We start from the raw sequence: 24,360 nt of genomic DNA, 5'->3' as shown, positions 1-24,360 counted from the left end.
ACAAAGATTTATTTATTTATTTATTTATTTGATTGGTGTTTTACGCTGTACTCAAAAATATTTCACTTACACGACGGCGGCCAGCATTATGGTGGGTGGAAACCGAGCAAAGCCCGAGGGAAACCAACTACCATTGGCAAGTTGCTGGCAAACCTTCCCACATACAGGTAACAAAGATCTCCTATATATGTATATTTCACCTGACCTATGACAGCTCCCTGAAAATACAAAATTTGACAAAAACGTTAATTAAAGTGTGATGTTTAAGGGCTATTATCTCATAAAGTATTAAGTATATTACTTTTCTGCTATATTTTTAAAGCCTGGGTAGGAAAACCCCAGTGGGTGGAGTTCCAGACATCTAGTCTCCTTGAATAGAAAATTACAGCCATCTAAAAGTCTAAAAGTGCTTGCAGAACGAATACGCATTTTAACACTGTTGAAAATGAACAGTACATGGTGTTTCTGAAGGGCCGTATCTTAAAAACCAGTTGAAATTTAGAGCTATAACTAGGCAAACTTTCTTCATGTATGCTAAGGTACATGTATGTTTGAGAATTTTTTCAAAATAATCCAAGGAGGTCACTACAACAGCTGGATGAAATGACATGGAATGACCCATGCATGTGGGGTTAAGTTTATGGCTGGAGTAAACCACTGATCTTTGGCAAGCTACTGATCAGCTTTCCCACCTTGTGGGTGGTATGTTAAGCAGTCTCCAGCAAACTTTAATAAATTTAGAATACGGCATAAAACACCGTTGAAATAAATTTACAAATTCATAAATACAACAAACTTCATGTATTAAAGACCACACAGTAGAGCCCTGTAAGGCGTTGATGGCGTCATGCCACTGATGGCCTTCAGGAAAATGGAAGCAAGTTGACATGGCTTAGGTGATCAAATTCAGGGCCGAAAATGATTGTTAGCTTGGTGCATGTAGTGATTGGCCAATTTCGCTGTTACCTAAAGTATTAAATACGAAACAAGATTATGTACATGTTAGGTTTGTCATATACCAAAAACAGTTGGCCCCCTGTCATGGTAAATATATTGTTAGGTTTGTCATATAACAAAAATAGTTGGCCCCCTGTCAAGGTAAATGTACTGTTAGGTTTACAGGACAAGGAGCTTAAAATTCCAGTCCTGACAAGTGGATATCTATAATTAAGGCTTGTGTATACTGTATAAAAGTTGACAGAGTTACTCTTGCAAATGTACAAGTATTTCCAGAGCCAAAGTGCAGCAATCTGCCAACTGAGCTAATGAGAAATTCCCCCTAGCTACACGTACTGCTGGTATGAGAAATTCTAGCTAACTACGTGTAGTGCTGGTATGAGAAATTCCAGCTGACTACGTGTACTGCTGGTATAAATTCCCTGCCAGCTACATGTACTGCTGGTAGGTGAAATTCTGGCTAACTGCATGTACTGCTGGTATGACAAATTCTAGCTAACTACATGTAGTGCTGGTATGAGAAATTCCAGCTGACTACATGTACTGCTGGTATGAGAAATTCCAGCTACCTGCATGTACTGCCGGTATGAGAAATTCCAGCTAACTATGTGTAGTGCTGTATGAGAAATTTCAGCTACCTGCATGTACTGCCGGTATGAGAAATTCCAGCTAACTATGTGTAGTGCTGGTATGAGAAATTCCAGCTACCTGCATGTACTGCCGGTATGAGAAATCCAGCTAACTATGTGTAGTGCTGGTATGAGAAATTCCAGCTACCTGCATGTACTGCCGGTATGAGAAATTCAGCTAACTATGTGTAGTGCTGGTATGAGAAACTCTGCTAGCTGCATGTACTGCTGGTATGAGAAATTCCGGTTAGCTACATGTACTGCTGGTATGTGAAATTGCCGCTAGCGACATGTATTGCTGGTGTGAACACTGGAAATCTGCTCCTGTTGGATGCAGACATCATCACTTACAGTATGTGTCATTTGTACAGGATAATCATGGGAATTAACTGATTTCATGACATACCCATTTATTATTCATATCTTTAATGCAATTAATACAGCCACATCTGTCAATATCTGCATGCGTTTACATGGACTGTGTAAAAACTCCAGTCAAGTAATGAACAAGAAGATTTATTTATTTTATTTATTTGATTGGTGTTTACGCGTACTCAAGAATATTTCACTTATACGACAGCGACCAGCATTATGGTGGGTGGAAACCGGGCAGAGCCCAGGGGAAATCCACGACCATCCGCAGGTTGCTGGCAGACCTTCCCACGTACAGCCGGAGAGGAAGCCAGCATGAGCTGGACTTGAACTCACAGCGACTGCATTGGTGAGAGACTCCTGGGTCATTGCGCTGCGCTAGCGCGCTAACCAACTGAGCCACAGAGGCCCCCTGAAGAAGAAGAAGTTTACAGTTGTATTATTGGTGTTTAATGCACACCGGTGTTATTCAGCGTTGTCAGGCATGTCTTGGTGAGAGCAGTGTTAGAACCAAGAAATCTTAACAGCAAGACAGATGATCTTGAGTTGACATGTAAGCCATGTTAGAGTGTATGCAGCCTCTGGGCCTACTGGGTACGGGTTGACCCGCTAAATGCCTCCTTTGATTCATATTTATTTGAGTGGTGTTTTATGCTATACTCAGGAATATTTCACGCATGCGATGGCAGCCAGCATTAAGGTGGGAGGAAAACGGGCTGAACCCTGGGAAACCCACAACCATCCGCAGGGTGCTGCAGACCTACCCACAACAGCTAGGGAGGAAGCCAGCATGAGCTGGACTTGAACTCATAATGACCGTATTAGTGAGAGGCTCCCGTGTCATTGCGCTGCGATGGCAAGCTGGGCAATGGAGGCCCCCAGTAAATGTCATAAACTGGTGTACGTAAGTCTAGCTGTATATGACAACCCTCTTACGTTCCCCTTTAAATGATTCTATAAACTTGTAGGCATACTAGATGAAAGCGTTGAATTATTCTCCACTCGTTCACATGTCTGCACAATGATTTATAAACCCTGAATTGTACATGTGCAAATTGCTGGAAGGAGTGCTCAGCTTGAAAGCCATAACCTGTACTCATATTTATACCCCTATCTGTTCACCAGGAAAACATTTATAAGCTGTGTGGCTATGTATATATTATATTTATTCAAATTCCCAACCTTCCTGAACTTGCCTCGTATGTGGATAATTACATGAACTTACCTATATTGTGACATCTGGAACCGAAAAGTTGTCCTCCAGAATCAAACACCTGCCACTCGGCCCAGAGTTCACGTACAAGTGTTCACTACACGTGTACATGTAGAGATGTGAACTTAGCAGTGTGTACATCTACACTACATGTATTGATGGTGAACTTAGCGATGTGTACATCTACACTACATGTATTGATGGTGAACTTAGCAGTGTGTACATCTACACAACATGTATTGATGGTGAACGTAGCAGTGTGTACATCTACACTACATGTATTGATGGTGAACTTAGCAGTGTGTACATCTACACAACATGTATTGATGGTGAACTTAGCAGTGTGTACATCTACACTACATGTATTGATGGTGAACTTAGCAGAATGTACATGTACACTACATGTATTGATGGTGAACTTAGCAGTGTGTACATCTACACTACATGTGTTGATGGTGAACTTAGCAGAATGACATCTACACTACATGTATTGATGGTGAACTTAGCAGAATGTACATCTACACAACATGTATTGATGGTGAACCTTAGCAGTATGTACATCTACACTACATGTATTGATGGTGAACTAGCAGTGTGTATATCTACACAACATGTATTGATGGTGACTTAGCAGTGTGTATATCTACACATGTATTGATGTGAACTTAGCAGTATGTACATCTACACTACATGTATTGATGGTGAACTTAGCAGTATGTACATCTACACTACATGTATTGATGGTGAACTTAGCGGTGTGTACATCTACACTACATGTATTGATGGTGAACTTAGCAGTATGTACATCTACACTACATGTATTGATGTTGAACTTAGCGGTGTGTACATCTACACAACATGTATTGATGGTGAACTTTGCAGTATGTACATCTACACTACATGTATTGATGGTGAACTTAGCAGAATGTACATGTACTTTACATGTATTGATGGTGAACTTAGCAGTATGTACATCTACACTACATGTATTGATGGTGAACTTAGCAGTGTGTACATCTACACAACATGTATTGATGGTGAACTTAGCAGTGTGTACATCTACACAACATGCATTGATGGTGAACTTAGCAGTGTGTACATCTACACAACATGTATTGATGGTGAACTTAGCAGTATGTACATCTACACTACATGTATTGATGGTGAACTTAGCAGAATGTACATCTACACAACATGTATTGATGATGAACTTAGCAGTGTGTACATCTACACAACATGTATTGATGGTGAACTTAGCAGTATGTACATCTACACTACATGTATTGATGGTGAACTTAGCAGTGTGTATATCTACACTACATGTATTGATGGTGAACTTAACAGTGTGTACATCTACACAACATGTATTGATGGTGAACTTAGCAGTATGTACATCTACACTACATGTATTGATGGTGAACTTAGCAGTATGTACATCTACACTACATGTATTGATGGTGAACTTAGCAGTGTGTACATCTACACAACATGTATTGATGGTGAACGTAGCGGTGTGTACATCTACACTACATGTATTGATGGTGAACTTAGCGGTGTGTATATCTACACTACATGTATTGATGGTGAACTTAGCAGTATGTACATGTACACTACATGTATTGATGGTGAACTTAGTGGTGTGTACATGTACACTACATGTATTGATGGTGAACTTAGCAGTATGTACATCTACACTACATGTATTGATGGTGAACTTAGCAGTATATACATGTACACTACATGTATTGATGGTGAACTTTGCAGAATGTACATCTACACTACATGTATTGATGGTGAACTTAGCAGTATGTACATGTACACTACATGTATTGATGGTGAACTTAGCAGTGTGTACGTCTACACAACATGTATTGATGGTGAACTTAGCAGTATGTACATGTACACTACAAGTATTGATGGTGAACTTAGCAGTATGTACATCTACACTACATGTATTGATGGTGAACTTAGCAGTGTGTACATCTACACAACATGTATTGATGGTGAACTTTGCAGAATGTACATCTACACTACATGTATTGATGGTGAACTTAGCGGTGTGTACATCTACACTACATGTATTGATGGTGAACTTTGCAGAATGTACATCTACACTACATGTATTGATGGTGAACTTTGCAGAATGTACATCTACACAACATGTATTGATGGTGAACTTAGCAGTATGTACATCTACACTACATGTATTGATGGTGAACTTAGCAGTGTGTACATCTACACTACATGTATTGATGGTGAACTTAGCAGTGTGTACATCTACACAACATGTATTGATGGTGAACTTAGCAGAATGTACATCTACACTACATGTATTGATGGTGAACTTAGCGGTGTGTACATCTACACTACATGTATTGATGGTGAACTTAGCAGTGTGTACATCTACACAACATGTATTGATGGTGAACTTAGCAGTATGTACATGTACACTACATGTATTGATGGTGAACTTGGCAGTATGTACATGTACACTACATGTATTGATGGTGAACTTAGCAGTATGTACATGTACACTACATGTATTGATGGTGAACTTAGCAGTATGTACATCTACACTACATGTATTGATGGTGAACTTAGCAGTGTGTACATCTACACTACATGTATTGATGGTGAACTTTGCAGAATGTACATCTACACTACATGTATTGATGGTGAACTTAGCAGTGTGTACATCTACACAACATGTATTGATGGTGAACTTAGCAGTGTGTATATCTACACAACATGTATTGATGGTGAACTTTGCAGAATGTACATCTACACTACATGTATTGATGGTGAACTTAGCGGTGTGTACATCTACACAACATGTATTGATGGTGAACGTAGCGGTGTGTACATCTACACTACATGTATTGATGGTGAACTTAGCGGTGTGTATATCTACACTACATGTATTGATGGTGAACTTAGCAGTATGTACATCTACACTACATGTATTGATGGTGAACTTAGTGGTGTGTACATTTACACTACATGTATTGATGGTGAACATAGCGGTGTGTACATCTACACAACATGTATTGATGGTGAACTTAGCAGAATGTACATGTACACTACATGTATTGATGGTGAACGTAGCAGTGTGTACATCTACACTACATGTATTGATGGTGAACTTAGCAGTATGTACATCTACACTACATGTATTGAAGGTGAACTTTGCAGAATGTACATCTACACTACATGTATTGATTGTGAACTTAGCAGTGTGTACATCTACACTACATGTATTGATGGTGAACTTAGCAGTATGTACATGTACACTACATGTATTGAAGGTGAACTTTGCAGAATGTACATCTACACTACATGTATTGATTGTGAACTTAGCAGTGTGTACATCTACACAACATGTATTGATGGTGAACGTAGCGGTGTGTACATCTACACAACATGTATTGATGGTGAACGTAGCAGTGTGTACATCTACACTACATGTATTGATGGTGAACTTAGCAGAATGTACATGTACACTACATGTATTGATGGTGAACTTAGCAGTGTGTATATCTACACTACATGTATTGATGGTGAACTTAGCAGTGTGTATATCTACACAACATGTATTGATGGTGAACTTTGCAGAATGTACATCTACACTACATGTATTGATGGTGAACTTAGCGGTGTGTACATCTACACAACATGTATTGATGGTGAACGTAGCGGTGTGTACATCTACACTACATGTATTGATGGTGAACTTAGCGGTGTGTATATCTACACTACATGTATTGATGGTGAACTTAGCAGTATGTACATCTACACTACATGTATTGATGGTGAACTTAGTGGTGTGTACATTTACACTACATGTATTGATGGTGAACATAGCGGTGTGTACATCTACACAACATGTATTGATGGTGAACTTAGCAGAATGTACATGTACACTACATGTATTGATGGTGAACGTAGCAGTGTGTACATCTACACTACATGTATTGATGGTGAACTTAGCAGTATGTACATCTACACTACATGTATTGAAGGTGAACTTTGCAGAATGTACATCTACACTACATGTATTGATTGTGAACTTAGCAGTGTGTACATCTACACAACATGTATTGATGGTGAACGTAGCAGTATGTACATCTACACAACATGTATTGATGGTGAACGTAGCAGTGTGTACATCTACACTACATGTATTGATGGTGAACTTAGCAGTATGTACATCTACACTACATGTATTGATGGTGAACTTAGCAGAATGTACATGTACACTACATGTATTGATGGTGAACTTAGCAGTATGTACATCTACACTACATGTATTGATGGTGAACTTAGCAGAATGTACATGTACACTACATGTATTGATGGTGAACTTAGCAGTATGTACATCTACACTACATGTATTGATGGTGAACTTAGCGGTGTGTACATCTACACAACATGTATTGATGGTGAACTTAGCAGTATGTACATCTACACTACATGTATTGATGGTGAACTTAGCGGTGTGTACATCTACACAACATGTATTGATGGTGAACTTAGCAGTATGTACATCTACACTACATGTATTGATGGTGAACTTTGCGGTGTGTACATCTACACTACATGTATTGATGGTGAACTTAGCAGTATGTACATCTACACTACATGTATTGATGGTGAACTTAGCAGTATGTACATCTACACTACATGTATTGATGGTGAACTTAGTTTGACATCACAAGTTTGACAGAAATATTTAAGGTCTGCAGCATGACAGTGTTTAACATTACAAGCTTGGCAGTAGTCAGGAAGTCTTTATTGTGACATGCTTGACTCTAATGTTTGATGTAACAAGCTTAACACTAATGTTTGATGTAACAAGCTTGATTTATTTATTTTTTTATCTGATTGGTGTTTTACGCCGTACTGAAGAACATTTCACTTTTACGACGACGGCCAGCATTATGGTGGGTGGAAACCGGGCACAGCCCGGGGGGAAACCCACGACCATCCGCAGGTTGCTGGCAGACCTTCCCACATATGGCAGAGAGGAAGCCAGCATGAGCTGGACTTGAACTCACAGCGACCGCATTGGTGAGATGTAACAAGCTTGACAGTAATCTCTTATGACCTGCTTGACAGTAATGATACTCTTCAGGGAGACATGACAACACCCTCCCTGTACAACCATGACAACAATTCAGGTCTCGGCATTGTTACATGTCCCTTAAAGTCTAATACTAGGACACTGGCTTTCCAAATATTGATGAATAAGGCCTTTTCCAGGCAAAAATTGACCAAAAATAGCACATTTAACCTTAAAACATGGCCTTTGTGATTAAGAAAGGTTATACCTGCTCTGCTACACCAAGATGAGTTGTCTGTTTCATTGTTTTAAATGTTAAAATCCTGTTATAACATACCTGCACCCTCACCAGTCATACCCAGACTAAACTGCAATGTGAGCCAGTGTTTGGTGTTTACAGTGCATAAGTTACAGTTTTGTCAAACTGCCTGTCCCAGACAACAGCAACAACATGTATCAAGTGTCTGTGTATATCAGTGACACTTTAAAGTCCACTGTCCATTTTGACTGGTATTGCATATATATGGCTGTATCTCAACCATGACATACTACTTGTAAATATATCTTGAATTTGACATTCAACTGTGAATACAGGGACATATGATTTTTTTTTTTTTTTTTTTTTGATTGGTGTTTTACGCCGCACTCAAGAAAATTTCACTTATACGACGGCGGCCAGCATTATGGTGGATGGAAACCGGGCAGAGCCCGGCGGAAACCCACGACCATCCGCAGGTTGCTGGCAGACCTTCCCACGTACAGCCGGAGAGGAAGCCAGCATGAGCTGGTGTTGAACTCACAGCGACTGCATTGGTGAGAGGCTTCTGGGTCACTACGCTGCGCTAGCGTGCTGACCGTCTGAGCCACGGAGGCCCCCAGGGACATATGAGAACTGGCCTGAAACGTCATTGTGTTTGATACTAGGACAAGAAAAATATCCAAGGAATGTACATCTGCTAACAGTTCATTATTCGAAGACATCTGTGGATTCTTTGGCTTGAAAAGCACAGGCTTTCTCATCCTCAAATACTTGATGTTGTCTGTTTTTACTGGCATGCATATACGTGTATATCTGCAGTGTGTTACAGCGAAAATCAAGCCTTAATTTTGTTTTTTTTTGAAATAAAACAATACCCACGTTCAAAAGTATTTATGAAGGGTTTTTGATCTACATGTTTACATACTTACATATTACAGGTGTATGTAATGATGTACATAAGTACATGTTCAAGGTATATATAGAAAGGCTTTTCCAGGGCTAACGTTCCCACAGCTGCATGTATGTAAAACTATACCCCAGTCACCACTGTTTTAATTCACACTTTACAGTCTAATTCCTTCTCTCCCCACAGCCCCAGTGTCCAGGAGGCTCCCAGACCCCCTCACTTTGAAGATGTGCTGTTCAACCTTTTATGTGACAAGACCCAAAGATTGTCTGTCAACAGATTTAAAGCAGTGAGTCATGGATGGATTAGTGGTTGTACATTATCAGTTATACATTATTGGTTGTACATTACATTATTGGTTGTACATTATCGGCTGTACATTAGTTGTTGTACAGTATCAGTTGTACATTATCGGTTGTACATTGTTGGTTGTACATTATTGGTTGTACATTGTTGGTTGTACATCACGGTTATACATTATTGGTTGTACATTACATTATTGGTTGTACATATATGTACTGGGTATGCTGTAATACTAGAGTATTTTGTCTTATGCGGGATAATATGTACAATAATAGCTAGTATACATGCACATGTAGGTCTGTCAGCAACCTGCAGATGGTTGTGGGTTTCCCTCGGGCTCTGCCCGGTTTCTTTCCAACATAATGCTGGCTGTCGTCATGTAAGTGAAATATTCTTGAGTACGGCATAAAGCACCAATCAAATAAATATATAAATAAATGAACATGTGTATACTGTGTGTAATATGTGAACCCCAGTTTGTACACAGCCATCGTTAAAGTGATGCAGAATCGATTGTGATTGGCTGACGGTTGAGATAGGATTTCCTGGTTTAAATTCTGCCACCAGCCAATCAGAATTGATTCTGTATCCCTTGAAAGGCCACTTGTATTCCACCAATGTGGTGTTGTACACATGTACTGTATGTCACGTATGAGAAAGGTTGTCAGTAGATGTCATACCTGGAGTCACTTAGGTTCTGGATAACGTTTGAGATCCCAAACTGTTAGCCGCCCCAAACTGTAAACCACCCAAACTGTAAGCCACCCAAACTGTTAACTGCCCAAACTGTTAACCGCCCAAACAAAACAAGCTGTATTAATACTAACAAGTAAGTCAATCAAAAATATGACGGTTTACCAATGAAAAGTACATTTCTTTCACAGGCTTAAAAGCTCTTAAAAAAGCATCATTTTGAGTTTCATTTTTAAAATTTCTTTCTGCACGGTCACAATGTGACTTTTTTTTTTCATTAAAGTTTGGGTTCAGAACCTTTAGTGTTTTTCTAGGTATGACCCTGAGCTTGCTGTTGTACATTTGAAACATTCTTCAGTAAGGTGTGAAACCGTATTGAACTGTATTGAACTGTATTGAACTGTATTAAATAAATGCATAAATCCTGTTGTTTGTGTTTTTTCAGGCTCTCAAGGCAACGGGCCTACGGGAAGAAGACCCACGGCTGAAGGAGACCATTGGTAACTTCTCACATCTCCAGGCTAAAGTCGCTGACTTTGATGGATTGGATGGCATCAACATCGACAAGGAAACATTTAGAGAGTAAGCGACCTGTATAGTTACCATGGTTACAAGAGATTTCGGGTAAGTGATCTAAAATTTCGCCTGTGACAAAAGTTGCACATTTTGGCCTGATTCTGAAAGTCTCTTGATCTTTGGAAGCTGTTCAGATGTTTGCCTGCAAGGTACATATTCCTGTCTGGAAACATTGTTTCCGCTCCCAAAAAAATATTTTATATTTGCCTCTAAAATTGCAATTTTTTGGCGGAATTTTGGGTCATTCACCATAATTGAAAATTGTGCCCAGCTTTAACATGTAAGCCTTTCACTTTGAGAAAGGGTATTACACTCCCTAGTCCGTGAAGTATGAATCAACACGTATTGTAATTGCAGGGTGTTTGTTCAGGCATATTCTGAGGGTTTTACTCTGTGTAGACAGAAGTTGTTTTTGTGAGGCGATGAAATTGGCCAGTCTGACCAATGCTGTTCTGTATCTAAAATCTAATTATTACTGGTAATGTGCATAAACTGCGCTGAAAGTTGCTCTTTCTTATGCAAAAAGGTTGAGGGTAGGTGCGCAAAACACGCTCGCCAGCCTTATGCAAGAGGGGTGATAATAATGACAAGACTTACAGGTGGGTCATTAAACAAGGGTGGTTTCTTGTTTCTTTTACGCCAGTTCTCAACGCCATATCTAGAAAAAAATTGAAGATTCTCATCCCAAGTATTAAAGGTTATTGAAATTTTATATAATTCATCACAAAATGCTGTTTTCTGAGAGCTTTTAAATCTGTGAATAAAAGAAATTTGCATGAAAATTTAACTTTGTTCAGTTTATTTGTTAGTTTTAGGACAGCTTGATAAGCTTGGGTGGCCAACAGCTTGGGAGCCCAAACGTTTTTTGAGGACTAGAATGGCTTTAGGTATGGCTCAGGTGGTTTAAGAGCTGACTGGCTGCGTCTGAGGCCAGTGACACAGATTTCTGAATGCTAACCTGACTTGCATGTATAAGTCTGTTCCCACCCAGAGTATTGTGTTAACATTTATCCTCACAGGTCTCACTATTAAGGTCTTGTCACACTCACATCTTGTTGTAGATGTGTCCAAACATAACATTGTGCTGTTGGCCAAAGCTTTCCAGAATCGTCTGATAATTGTCACACTATTAAAGTCTTGTCACACTCACATTTTGTTACAGATGTGTCACAGATAACATTGTGCTGTTGGCATATACTTTCCAGAATTGTCTGATAATTGTCACACTATTAAAGTCTTGTCACACTCACATCTTGTTGCAGATGTGTCACAGATAACATTGTGCTGTTGGCATATACTTTTCAGAATCATCCGATAATTGTTACACTATTAAGGTCTTGTCACACACACATCTTGTTTTGGCTGTGTCACAGATAACATTGTGCTGTTGGCCAAAGCTTTCCAGAATCGTCTGATAATTGTCACACTATTAAAGTCTTGTCACTCTCACATCTTGTTGCAGATGTGTCACAGATAACATTGTGCTGCTGGCATATACTTTCCAGAATCGTCTGATAATTGTCACACTATTAAAGTCTTGTCACACTCACATCTTGTTTTGGCTGTGTCACAGATAACATTGTGCTGTTGGCCAAAGCTTTTCAGAATCGTCTGATAATTGTCACACTATTAAAGTCTTGTCACACTCACATCTTGTTGCACATGTGTCACAGATAACATTGTGCTGCTGGCATATACTTTTCAGAATCATCCGATAATTGTTACACTATTAAGGTCTTGTCACACACACACATCTTGTTGCAGATGTGTCACAGATAACATTGTGCTGTTGGCATATACTTTTCAGAATCGTTCGATAATTGTCACACTATTAAGGTCTTGTCACACTCACATCTTGTTTTGGCTGTGTCACAGATAACATTGTGCTGTTGGCATATACTTTCCAGAATCGTCCGATAATTGTCACACTATTAAGGTCTTGTCACACTCACATCTTGTTGCAGATGTGTCACAGATAACATTGTGCTGTTGGCCAAAGCTTTCCAGAATCGTCTGATAATTCCAGAATTTACAGCTTTTTCCAAGAGGATAGAAAATCTCTACTGGAGAGCCAAGACCAATAACAATGGAATGGTAAATCCCAAGCAATTTTATGAACATAACTAGGGAAAGCTGCACCAGGCTAGGTTTTTGTTCTCTGAGCATAATAAATCTCCTTTGAATGTTGAAGGAGAGTAGTAAAAATGAAAGTGACACTCAGAAATGAGTAAATTTTTGGGAGGTAGGCTGTCTCAGCCATGTGACAATGAGGTCAGAAAGCCTTGAAAAAGATAATCAAAATTAGAAAAACCTTCAGTTTTGACAAAATAAAAAGTGGGATTTTCAATTTTATTTCCATTCCATCAATAATCATGTCTGGTGTCATTTTTTTTCTCTCATAATTCTGTCTTTATTGAAAATCTTGTCCAGTTTAACTTACTTGTTTTATGGGTGGAAGAAATCTTTTTTCATTGTCAGAGGATTTATTTCTGTCATTGGTGTTTTATGCCTTACTCAAGCATATTTCACTTATATGACGGTGGCCAGCATTATTGTGGAAGGAAACCATAGCCATCCGCAGGTTGCTGGCACACCATTCCACATACAGCCAAAGAGGAAGCGAGCATGAGCTGGACTTGAACTCGCATCATCAATGGCAAAAGAGGGTCTGAAAATAACAGAAATTGACAATCTTCTAATTTGTGGAAAGTTTGCAGTTTTTCCTGTTGGAAACATATTTGCGTGATCACAAAGTCTTGAAAAACTGAAAAATCTTAAAAGCACAAAGATCAGATTTTCAATTTATACTTATTCTGTTTTTTGAGTTTTTAGTGTTGTATCGTTCTTAAGAGACAGTGATTCAAATTACTTTCGTAAGACAAAATAATGTTGTTGTCGCCTTAGCAGCCCCTCCCCTCACCTCCCCCCCCCCCAAAACAACTTCCTTCACAAACCTGTAGCTTCCTTGTATTTAAATATACTCTATATATGTTTAATCCTTACCTCCTTGGAAGCAAGGGGCGCTATTTTTGGGTCATTCAGGTTGTCTGTTCTGAACTTTTTCTTGTTTTAGTTTCTATGCGATAATTGCTTCAGATATTCTTTGGTGCTGGTAAAACTTTGTGTACAGCAGCAGTTTTTCGAACCGCCTAATTCAGCCATGTTTGTTTATCAGATTTGCATATTTAACCATTTGCTTGATTCTTATTGGTTCATTGTTTCTATGTTGACTCGTGCTGATTTTCAGGTGGCTTCCTACATTCCCCAGCTGGCTCGCTTCAGCCCGGACCTTTGGGGAGTTTCTGTTTGCACAGTGGATGGCCAGAGGTAATTACAGCTATACTTACGATTACAAATTCGCTTTTTCAGTTTAATTTTGTAGTGGTTATAGCCTACAACACTGTGTATAGGTTGCAAGACTGGGCCTCTCTTTCACAAGACTTCATGAATCAGTTTTTCGTAACTTTTCTCGCAGACGATGTCGCCTTATGGCACTTTAACATAAAAACTGTCTTTTATGAGAAATATGATCTGTGCAGTTTTGTGAAAGCGGCCCCAGCTTTTCTACAGTCAGGGTACATGTATGTAAAGGAAACCCATGTTGGTTGTGATTTTAGAGTGATTATGAAACCCTGACAAAATCTTTAGACTCTAGCAATGTTTATATGTAACCTTTAGAATGATTTTAACACTATACATGCATGTGATATGTACTGAAAGGCATTGATTTCAGCTATTCTTGATGAATACAGAAAATTTGATTTGATTTGTAAATATTTGGAATTTTTGAAGCTTTTGTCCTGGATTCAGGGAGTGATTAGTTTACTTTTTGTCCATTTTTCTCTGAATTTCAGATTCTCTGTAGGAGATGTGAACATCCCATTCTGCCTGCAGTCCATGAGCAAACCTTTGACCTATGCCCTAGTGTTGGATGACCTTGGTTCAGAGGTTGTCCATGATTATGTGGGTCACGAGCCGAGTGGAACGGCCTTCAACGAAATTTCCCTGAACTTCGCAAGTATGATGAATTAGATGTATGCCCGATTTTGTCAGTTTGTCAGCCACAAGACTTGAAGCAAACATGACAACCAAATTTCCGTGAACTTCACAAGTATGATGAATTAGATGTATGCCCGATTTTGTCTGTTTGTCAGCCGCGAGACTTGAAGCAAACATGACAACGAAATTTCCCTGACCTTTGAAAGTACGATGAATTAGGTGTATACCAGATTTTGTCTGTTTGTCAGCTGCGAGACTTGAAGCAAACATGACAACTAAATTTCCCTGACCTTTGAAAGTACGATGAATTAGGTGTATACCAGATTTTGTCTGTTTGTCAGCTGCGAGACTTGAAGCAAACATGACAACTAAATTTCCCTGACCTTTGAAAGTACGATGAATTAGGTGTATACCAGATTTTGTCTGTTTGTCAGCTGCGAGACTTGAAGCAAACATGACAACTAAATTTCCCTGACCTTTGAAAGTACGATGAATTAGGTGTATACCAGATTTTGTCTGTTTGTCAGCCGCGAGACTTGAAGCAAACATGACAACGAAATTTCCCTGACCTTTGAAAGTACGATGAATTAGGTGTATACCAGATTTTGTCTGTTTGACAGCCGCGAGACTTGGAGCAAACATGACAACAAAATTTCCCTGACCTTTGAAAGTACGATGAATTAGGTGTATACCAGATTTTGTCTGTTTGACAGCTGCGAGACTTGAAGCAAACATGACAACGATTAGATAAAAATAAAGATGGCTAGTGAGTGGTCAAGCGTGTTGCTGGCTATACAGAATATTTTATGTGTAGTCTTCTGGAACAGGCTCATGTAGATGGCAAAGTCTGTACTCTATGATAGCGTAAAAGATTAGTGTCTAGATTCAGCTAATGGTCATAATTACAACGATCGCAACCTGTTTAAACAGTTCACTGTCGGAAGGACTTCTGAGAAAACGTATTAACGACTTTAAATTCAGTGAAAATAATAGATTTATTGCCCTAACCAGTCTCAAGCTGGCCACCCAATACATGTGCCTCAATGGCGATGTCATAGCTGACTCCTCATGACTGGTTTGCCTTTTAACCTGGTTATTCCCATCGGAAGGGGTACACTATACAGGGGGCTCTGTGGGGTCATCATGCCAGCGTGGCACAATGACCCAAGAGCCTCTCAACAGTGCAGTAGCTGTGAGTTTAAGTCCAGCTCCGGTTGGCTTCCTTTCCAGCTGTATTTTGGAAGGATTCGAGCAACCTGTGGATGGTTAGGGGTTTCCCTTGCACTCTGCCTGCACATTTCCTCCCACCATAATGCTGGTCGCCATCCTGTAAGTGAAATACTCTTTGAGTATGGCGTAAAAAACTCCAATCAAATAAATCAATACACTATACAGAGGCCAATGGGCTGCCTTATCAATTTGAACCAGTCATGGACGACAATGAAATTCCTATGTATAACACTGACATCGCTGAGCAGACTTCAGGCTCTGAGTTTTTGGGCGATAAATTTTATTCTTGTTCAGACAAGCATTGATGCTGATAGCGACACTTGTGAACAGGGTACTAGTCAATAACTTTTGTTGTCTTCAATTCAAAAGACTTCTAACAATTCAGCTGCAAACAAGAAAAACTTAACTCAGTATCTTCTTGAGACATTTTAATTCATCGTTTTTGCAAATTGAGTCGAAAATAACTATTAAGTGGTCGAACTACGGCAAATATTTTAGCATTTACGTTGGTTTGGGCTGCACAACACCCGTTGTTTGAAACATCTTTAATAATGCAAGAACTTTGGTCCACGATATGATGATCTTCATTGTGATTCATTCGTGTTCGTTTTGTGTTGCAGGATAATATGGCCTGATATTTCGTTGGGAAGATCAGTATTTTCATGACCCCAAAAATGTGGATCTTTCGTGACCCCAAAAATGTGGATCTTTCATGACCCCAAAAATGTGGATCTTTCGTGACCCCAAAAATGTGGATCCCTCTTCTCACTGAGATATCATTCCATCTTACCGGCACAACACGCAGGTGTGACATAGTCTTGCTGTCGGTATATGTGATTATTGTATGCAAAATGGAGGTACATGTGTCCTTGTATATGTTCCAGAGAAGCCTCACAATCCAATGATCAACTCTGGGGCCATTGTGGTGTGCAGTCTGATGGGGCAGGGCATGAGCATTGCGGACAGGTTTGATAGTGTCAGTATTTACGTATTTATTTTACTTTATTTATTTATCAACCAAGGGCCTCCGTGGCTCATTTGGTTAGTGCACTAGGGTAGCCTAATGACTATACAGGGGGCTCTAGGGTTATCACTCCAGCGTGGCACAATGACCCAGGAGCCACAATGACCCAGGACCCAGGAGCAATGTGGTCGCTGTGAGTTCAAGTCCAGCTCATGCTGGCTTCCTCTCCGGCTGTATGTGAGAAGGTCTGTCAGGAACGTGGGGATGGTCGTGGGTTTCCCCCTTGCTCTACCCGGTTTCCTCCCACCATAATGCTGGCTGTCATCGTATAAGTGAAATATTCTTGAGTACGGCGTAAAACACCAATCAGATAAAATAAAATATTTATTTATGGCCGTAGTTAAAAATACAGTGTATTTCACTTATACGACGGCGACCAGCATTATGGTGGGTGGTATATAAACTTAGTGGAGCCTGGGAAAACTCACTACCATCCGCAGGTTGCTGATAAACCTTAGAAATGTACAACAAGAGTGGTCAGCAACCTTCATATTGGACATTCATTAGCCTGCAGCCTGTTTGAGACACGCTGGGAGTACTGTAAATCTTCAACACATTTGACCAGTTCAACTTTAGATCCAGTTTGAAAACGTTAATTCATCAGGGTTTGAAGACTAAAAATGTATTGCTCAAGTAGGGGTATAAGTGAACTTCCCCAAACTGATGAACTTATATGTCCAGACGAGAGAATATTTATTTATTAGTTTATTTATTTATTAGTTTATTTATTTATTTGATTGCTGTTTTACGCCGTACTCAAGATATTTCACTTATACGACGATGGTCAGCATTATGGTGGAAGGAAACCGGGCAAAACCCCGGGGGCGGGGAAACCCACAGCCATCCGCAGGTTGCTAGCAGACCTTCCCATGTACAGAAGATTTAAAACCATGCGCTGTGTCTATGATCCAATTTCTTGTCGAGCATATAGACGGTTGATAATTATTTAAATGTGTGAATTACAAAGCAGCAGTGATTCGCATGTAAATTGTAGTTATTGATTTCAGAATATTCTTTGGTACAGCGTAAAACACCAATCAAATAAAATAAATAAATATTTTTTGATTTCAGACAGCCAGCAAACTCAAGAGGTTCACAGGCGGGGAGTATGTAGGCTTCAGCAATGCCACGTAAGTAACTGATGCTCGCTCAACACTGCTGGGGTCGACAGAACATCTTCATTGAAGGCTGAAGCTTTGAGGTTGAGTTTTCAAATCCAGCTCTCACCATTTTAACTGCAGCTTGGAGTCAGGCAGCATCTCAGTACCACGTACACCAGCCCGGATAGCACAGTTGGTAGAGCGTCCGCTTCGGGAGCGGTAGATCCAGGATCAATCCTGGGTCGAGTCACACCTAAGACTTTAAAAGAGGAAGTTGTGGCTTCCTCACTTGGCGTTCAGCATGGAGGGGATAGTGCAAAGACTGGTTGACCCGTAGCAGTATAATGGCTTGGGCGGGGCGGCTTACTTGCCTTCGGTGAGTTGTCTCAGTGATGCAGCACTAAATAAAAGAGGGATGGAAATCCGTCCTGCAACAAGGAGGCACATTACATACACTCTAAGGATTCCTTCGTCGTCATATGACTGAAAAATTGTTGAGCATGACGTTAAACCCCAATCACTCACTCACTCAGTACCATGCATTGGGTTGCCAAGGTTGGTGGTTCCTCGGGGCAAACCTTGGTCCATAAAGCTGTCATAGGAGTGAAAAGTTCTTACTCTTGAGTGCAATATTAAACACCAATCAGTCAATCAAATAGTCAATCAAACAGTAAAGGCTTGATTTCAATCCCAAGTCAGGTTATGGCTAAAACTCATTGATTTCGGAAACACTTGTCTCTAATAGGTGGACTCATTGTATTGTGACTGGGTGGGGAACCCTATTTGCAAGGTATCTTTAGCAAGGCAACTCTGTCTGACATACAGTACATATTATGACACGGACACTGGCCTGTGACAAGGAAACAGTGTCATTTACTCATTTATTTACTTGATTGGTGTTTCACATCCTACTCCAGAATATTTCACTTGTACTACTGTGGAGGAAAAGGCTTTCCATGAAAAAACAGCTGTCAAATTAGATGAAAATGTTGATTGATAGAAACACCTTAACTCATTAATGCCTGATCATTCAGATTACAGGCTTGTATGAATCCGGCTGTCAATAATTTGTCTGCAGTGGCAAAAAGTTTGGGCACTTGATTTGCTTTCTTCATTCTGCATGACTGCCATCATACTTGTATATGTGAAAACTTTTTGAGTTAGGAATTACACACTGCAGTACCGAATTCTTCAACTTTTTCAATGACCAGTGCGACCAATATTTTAAAATATTTAAAGAGGGTTATGGGGTTTAAAGGAATAATTTGCTCCATGAGGCTTGCGTCTTTAGTGACCCACAAAAACATTCATTTTGCGTCATTTTCAGATTAATTGTGTGCATAAATTCCACTGAAAAAATTGCCTAGAAGTTGAAAAGGTTAAAGATTTACTGTAGTCAATTTAGAAATAAATAATAATGGATAACATTATACTTTCACTTCTTCAGTTTTGTTTTGGTTTGATTTTCAAAAACAGGTTCCTGTCTGAGAGGGAGTCTGCCGACAGAAATTATGCCCTAGGGTACTATTTAAGAGAGAACCAGGTGTGTATTCCTCACAGATATCTGTTTCTGGCTTACATGTGTGTTTGGTATTCATGTGACTTGGTGAATTGACAAATATCTATCCACATATACTTGTGCATGTTAATTATACATCTGATTGAATTATGAACTAAAATACATAGAACCCCTATCTTGGAACCTTGGAACCTTGGATGTAAGCTTATTCAAGCCTTTGCCGTTTTCATCCCTCCAACATGCTTTACTCATGCAAGCATTATTTGAATGAAAAATGCTTATTGTTCCGTCACACTTGGGAAAGGTTGCCATGTAATGTGTGAAAGATCAGTGGGTTACCCTTTGCGCCCCAGTCTACACGAGATGAAAGATGCTTATTGGTCCATCACACTTGGGAAAGGTTGCCATATAATGCGTGAAAGATCAGTGGGTTACCCTTGGCACCCCAGTCTATACCAAATGAAAAATGCTTATTGGTCCGTCACACTTGGGAAAGTTTGCCATATAATGCGTGAAAGATCAGTGAGTTACCCTTGGCACCCCAGTTTACACCAAAGGAACAATGTTCATTGGTACGTCACACTTGGGGAAGGTTGCCATATAATGTGTGAAAGATCAGTGGGTTACCCTTGGCACCCCAGTCTACATCAAATGAAAAATGCTTATTGGTACGTCACACCTGGGAAAGGTTGCCATATAATGTGTGAAAGATCAGTGGGTTACCCTTGGCACCCCAGTCTACACCCGATGAAAAATGCTTATTGGCACAACACACTTGGGAAAGGTTGCCATGTATTGCGTGAGACATCTCTGGCACTCCAGTTTACACCACCCATGGTACTGACCACCATAGTATAAGTGAAAAAAATTCTTAATACAGTGTTAAAGATCCAGCAAATAAATAAATACACGCCTGGAAATTGGAAAGCTAAGCTGATTTTCTACACTTTACCTCAAAATAATTTTGAATTTACATTTGTGATGAATGACCTAAAGTTTCGTCCCAATCAGTGCATTTGTGAAGGCAAAGGAATATTATAAAATACTGCTTTTGGTGCTTTAGCTTACATTTGTACAGTAGGGTATCATCATCCTGCCTCCCAGCCCCGATAGCACAGTTGGTAGATCGTCCGTTTCGAGAGCGGTAGATCCAGGGTCAATCCTGGGTCGGATCACACCTAAGACCTTAAAAAGAGGAAGTTGTAACTTCCTCGCTTGGCGTTCAGCATGAAGGGGATAGTGCAATGACTGGTTGACCGGTATCAGTATAATGGCTCGGTAAGGCGTCCCAGTTAAGCAACACTAGATAAAAGAATGGTGGAAGTCTGTCCTGCAACAAGGAGGCACATTACATACATTCTAAGGACTCCTTCGTCATCAAATGACTGAGAAACTGTTACGTGTGACGTTAAACCCCAAGCACTCACTCACCCACACCTCCCAAACAAGATTTGTACAGTAGAGTGTCATCCGACCTCCCAAACAACGCCCGTTAGAACTATCAGAATCAGTCAAAATGTGCAACTTAGCCATCGGCGGAACTTCAGGTTGTTAGACATTTTTTTATATGTTTATAGAAGATTTTACAACTATATAGAGCGTGTAATTTCTGTTTGGTTTCAGTGCTTTCCTCACGGAACCAACCTGATGGAGACGATGGACTTTTACTTTCAGGTGAGGTGATAATGTGTTCATTTGATACACGTTTTTGTGCTCATGAACATCTACTGTCTCACTGTCTGTAACCAGGTGCCACCTCCCCATGATCTCAGTAACCATGGTGACCCTTAAAGATGCAATACCAGATATTTTGGGCCAAAAATCCATCAGTACAAAACCAGTTGATTTTTTGCTATTTTTTAAGAATACCCAAACTAATTACTTTTCACAAAATGTCAGCCTTATCTGTGCACCGTTCAAAATTGGGAATGTTGTTTGTAAAATTTATATACACTACCAGCTTTATACATGTATCTTCTATCACAAACCTTATATACGCTACCAGCTTTATACATGTATCTACTGTCACAAACTTTATATACGCTACCACCTTTACACATGCATCTTCTATCACAAACCTTATATATGCTTCCAGCTTTATACATGTATCTACTGTCACAAACTTTATATATGCTACCAGCTTTATACATGTATCTACTGTCACAAACTTTATATACGCTACCACCTTTATACATGCATCTTCTATCACAAACCTTATATATGCTACCAGCTTTATACATGTATTTTAAGAATACCCAAACTAATTACTTTTCACAAAATATCAGCTTTATCTGTGCACCGTTCAAAATTGGAAATATTGTTTGTAAAATTTATATACACTACCAGCTTTATACATGTATCTTCTATCACAAACCTTATATACGCTACCAGCTTTATACATGCATCTTCTATCACAAACCTTATATATGCTTCCAGCTTTATACATGTATCTACTGTCACAAACTTTATATATGCTACCAGCTTTATACATGTATCTACTGTCACAAACTTTATACACGCTACCAGCTTTATACATGCATCTTCTATCACAAACCTTATATACGCTACCAGCTTTATACATGTATCTACTGTCACAAACTTTATATATGCTACCAGCTTTATACATGTATCTACTGTCACAAACTTTATATATGCTACCAGCTTTATACATGTATCTACTGTCACAAACTTTATACACGCTACCAGCTTTATACATGCATCTTCTATCACAAACCTTATATATGCTACCAGCTTTATACATGTATCTATTGTCACAAACTTTATATACGCTACCAGCTTTATACATGCATCTTCTATCAAAAACCTTATATACGCTACCAGCTTTATACATGCATCTTCTATCACAAACCTTATATACGCTACCAGCTTTATACATGCATCTTCTATCACAAACCTTATATACGCTACCAGCTTTATACATGCATCTTCTATCACAAACCTTATATACGCTACCAGCTTTATACATGCATCTTCTATCAAAAACCTTATATACGCTACCAGCTTTATACATGCATCTTCTATCACAAACCTTATATACGCTACCAGCTTTATACATGTATCTACTGTCACGAACTTTATATACGCTACCAGCTTTATACATGCATCTTCTATCAAAAACCTTATATACGCTACCAGCTTTATACATGCATCTTCTATCACAAACCTTATATATGCTTCCAGCTTTATACATGTATCTACTGTCACAAACTTTATACATGCTACCAGCTTTATACATGTATCTACTGTCACAAACTTTATATATGCTATCACCTTTATACATGCATCTTCTATCACAAACCTTATATATGCTTTCAGCTTTATACATGTATCTACTGTCACAAACTTTATATATGCTACCAGCTTTATACATGTATCTACTGTCACAAACTTTATACACGCTACCAGCTTTATACATGTATCTACTATCGCAAACTTTATACATGCTACCAGCTTTATACATGTATCTACTGTCACAAACTTTATATATGCTACCAGCTTTATACATGTATCTACTGTCACAAACTTTATATATGCTACCAGCCTTATACATGTATCTACTGTCACAAACTTTATATATGCTTCCAGCTTTATACATGTATCTACTATCACAAACTTTATACATGCTACCAGCTTTATACATGTATCTACTGTCACAAACTTTATATATGCTACCACCTTTATACATGTATCTACTATCACAAACTTTATACATGCTACCAGCTTTATACATGTATCTACTGTCACAAACTTTATATACGCTACCAGCTTTATACATGTATCTACTATCACAAACTTTATACATGCTTCCAGCTTTATACATGTATCTACTGTCACAAACTTTATATATGCTACCAGCTTTATACATGTATCTACTATCACAAACTTTATACATGCTTCCAGCTTTATATATGTCTCTACTGTCACAAACTTTATATATGCTACCAGCTTTATACATGTATCTACTGTCACAAACTTTATATATGCTACCAGCTTTATACATGTATCTACTGTCACAAACTTTATATATGCTACCAGCTTTATACATGTATCTACTGTCACAAACTTTATATATGCTTCCAGCTTTATACATGTATCTACTATCACAAACTTTATACACACTACCAGCTTTATACATTTTAACTACTGTCACAAACTGTGTACATGCTTCCAGCTTTATACATGTATCTACTGTCACAAACTTTATATATGCTTCCAGCTTTATACATGCATCTTCTATCACAAACCTTATATACGCTACCAGCTTTATACATGTATCTACTGTCACAAACTTTATATATGCTTCCAGCTTTATACATGTATCTACTATCACAAACTTTATACACACTACCAGCTTTATACATTTTAACTACTGTCACAAACTGTGTACATGCTTCCAGCTTTATACATGTATCTACTGTCACAAACTTTATATATGCTTCCAGCTTTATACATGCATCTTCTATCACAAACCTTATATATGCTTCCAGCTTTATACATGT

At 39.0% G+C, this 24,360-nt stretch overlaps 1 protein-coding gene across 1 annotated transcript in view; it reads left to right on the top strand.

The window, feature by feature from the left end:
• LOC135463646 (glutaminase liver isoform, mitochondrial-like) overlaps positions 1 to 24,360 on the top strand; it is a 55,409-nt gene that overhangs the window by 15,660 nt on the left and 15,389 nt on the right. Inside the window, exons 2-10 of the mRNA XM_064741008.1 lie at positions 9,583 to 9,685; positions 10,838 to 10,974; positions 12,933 to 13,062; positions 14,216 to 14,295; positions 14,823 to 14,986; positions 17,082 to 17,173; positions 18,293 to 18,351; positions 19,798 to 19,864; positions 21,464 to 21,514. Of these exons, the coding sequence (XP_064597078.1) occupies positions 9,583 to 9,685; positions 10,838 to 10,974; positions 12,933 to 13,062; positions 14,216 to 14,295; positions 14,823 to 14,986; positions 17,082 to 17,173; positions 18,293 to 18,351; positions 19,798 to 19,864; positions 21,464 to 21,514 (883 nt within the window). The remainder of the gene's footprint in view (positions 1 to 9,582; positions 9,686 to 10,837; positions 10,975 to 12,932; positions 13,063 to 14,215; positions 14,296 to 14,822; positions 14,987 to 17,081; positions 17,174 to 18,292; positions 18,352 to 19,797; positions 19,865 to 21,463; positions 21,515 to 24,360) is intronic.

This window comes from Liolophura sinensis, chromosome 3, assembly GCF_032854445.1.
Source record: "Liolophura sinensis isolate JHLJ2023 chromosome 3, CUHK_Ljap_v2, whole genome shotgun sequence".
Lineage (NCBI taxonomy): Eukaryota > Metazoa > Mollusca > Polyplacophora > Chitonida > Chitonidae > Liolophura > Liolophura sinensis.
The sequence above is the reverse complement of the archived record's forward strand: the minus strand, read 5'-3'. Positions and strand labels throughout refer to the sequence as shown.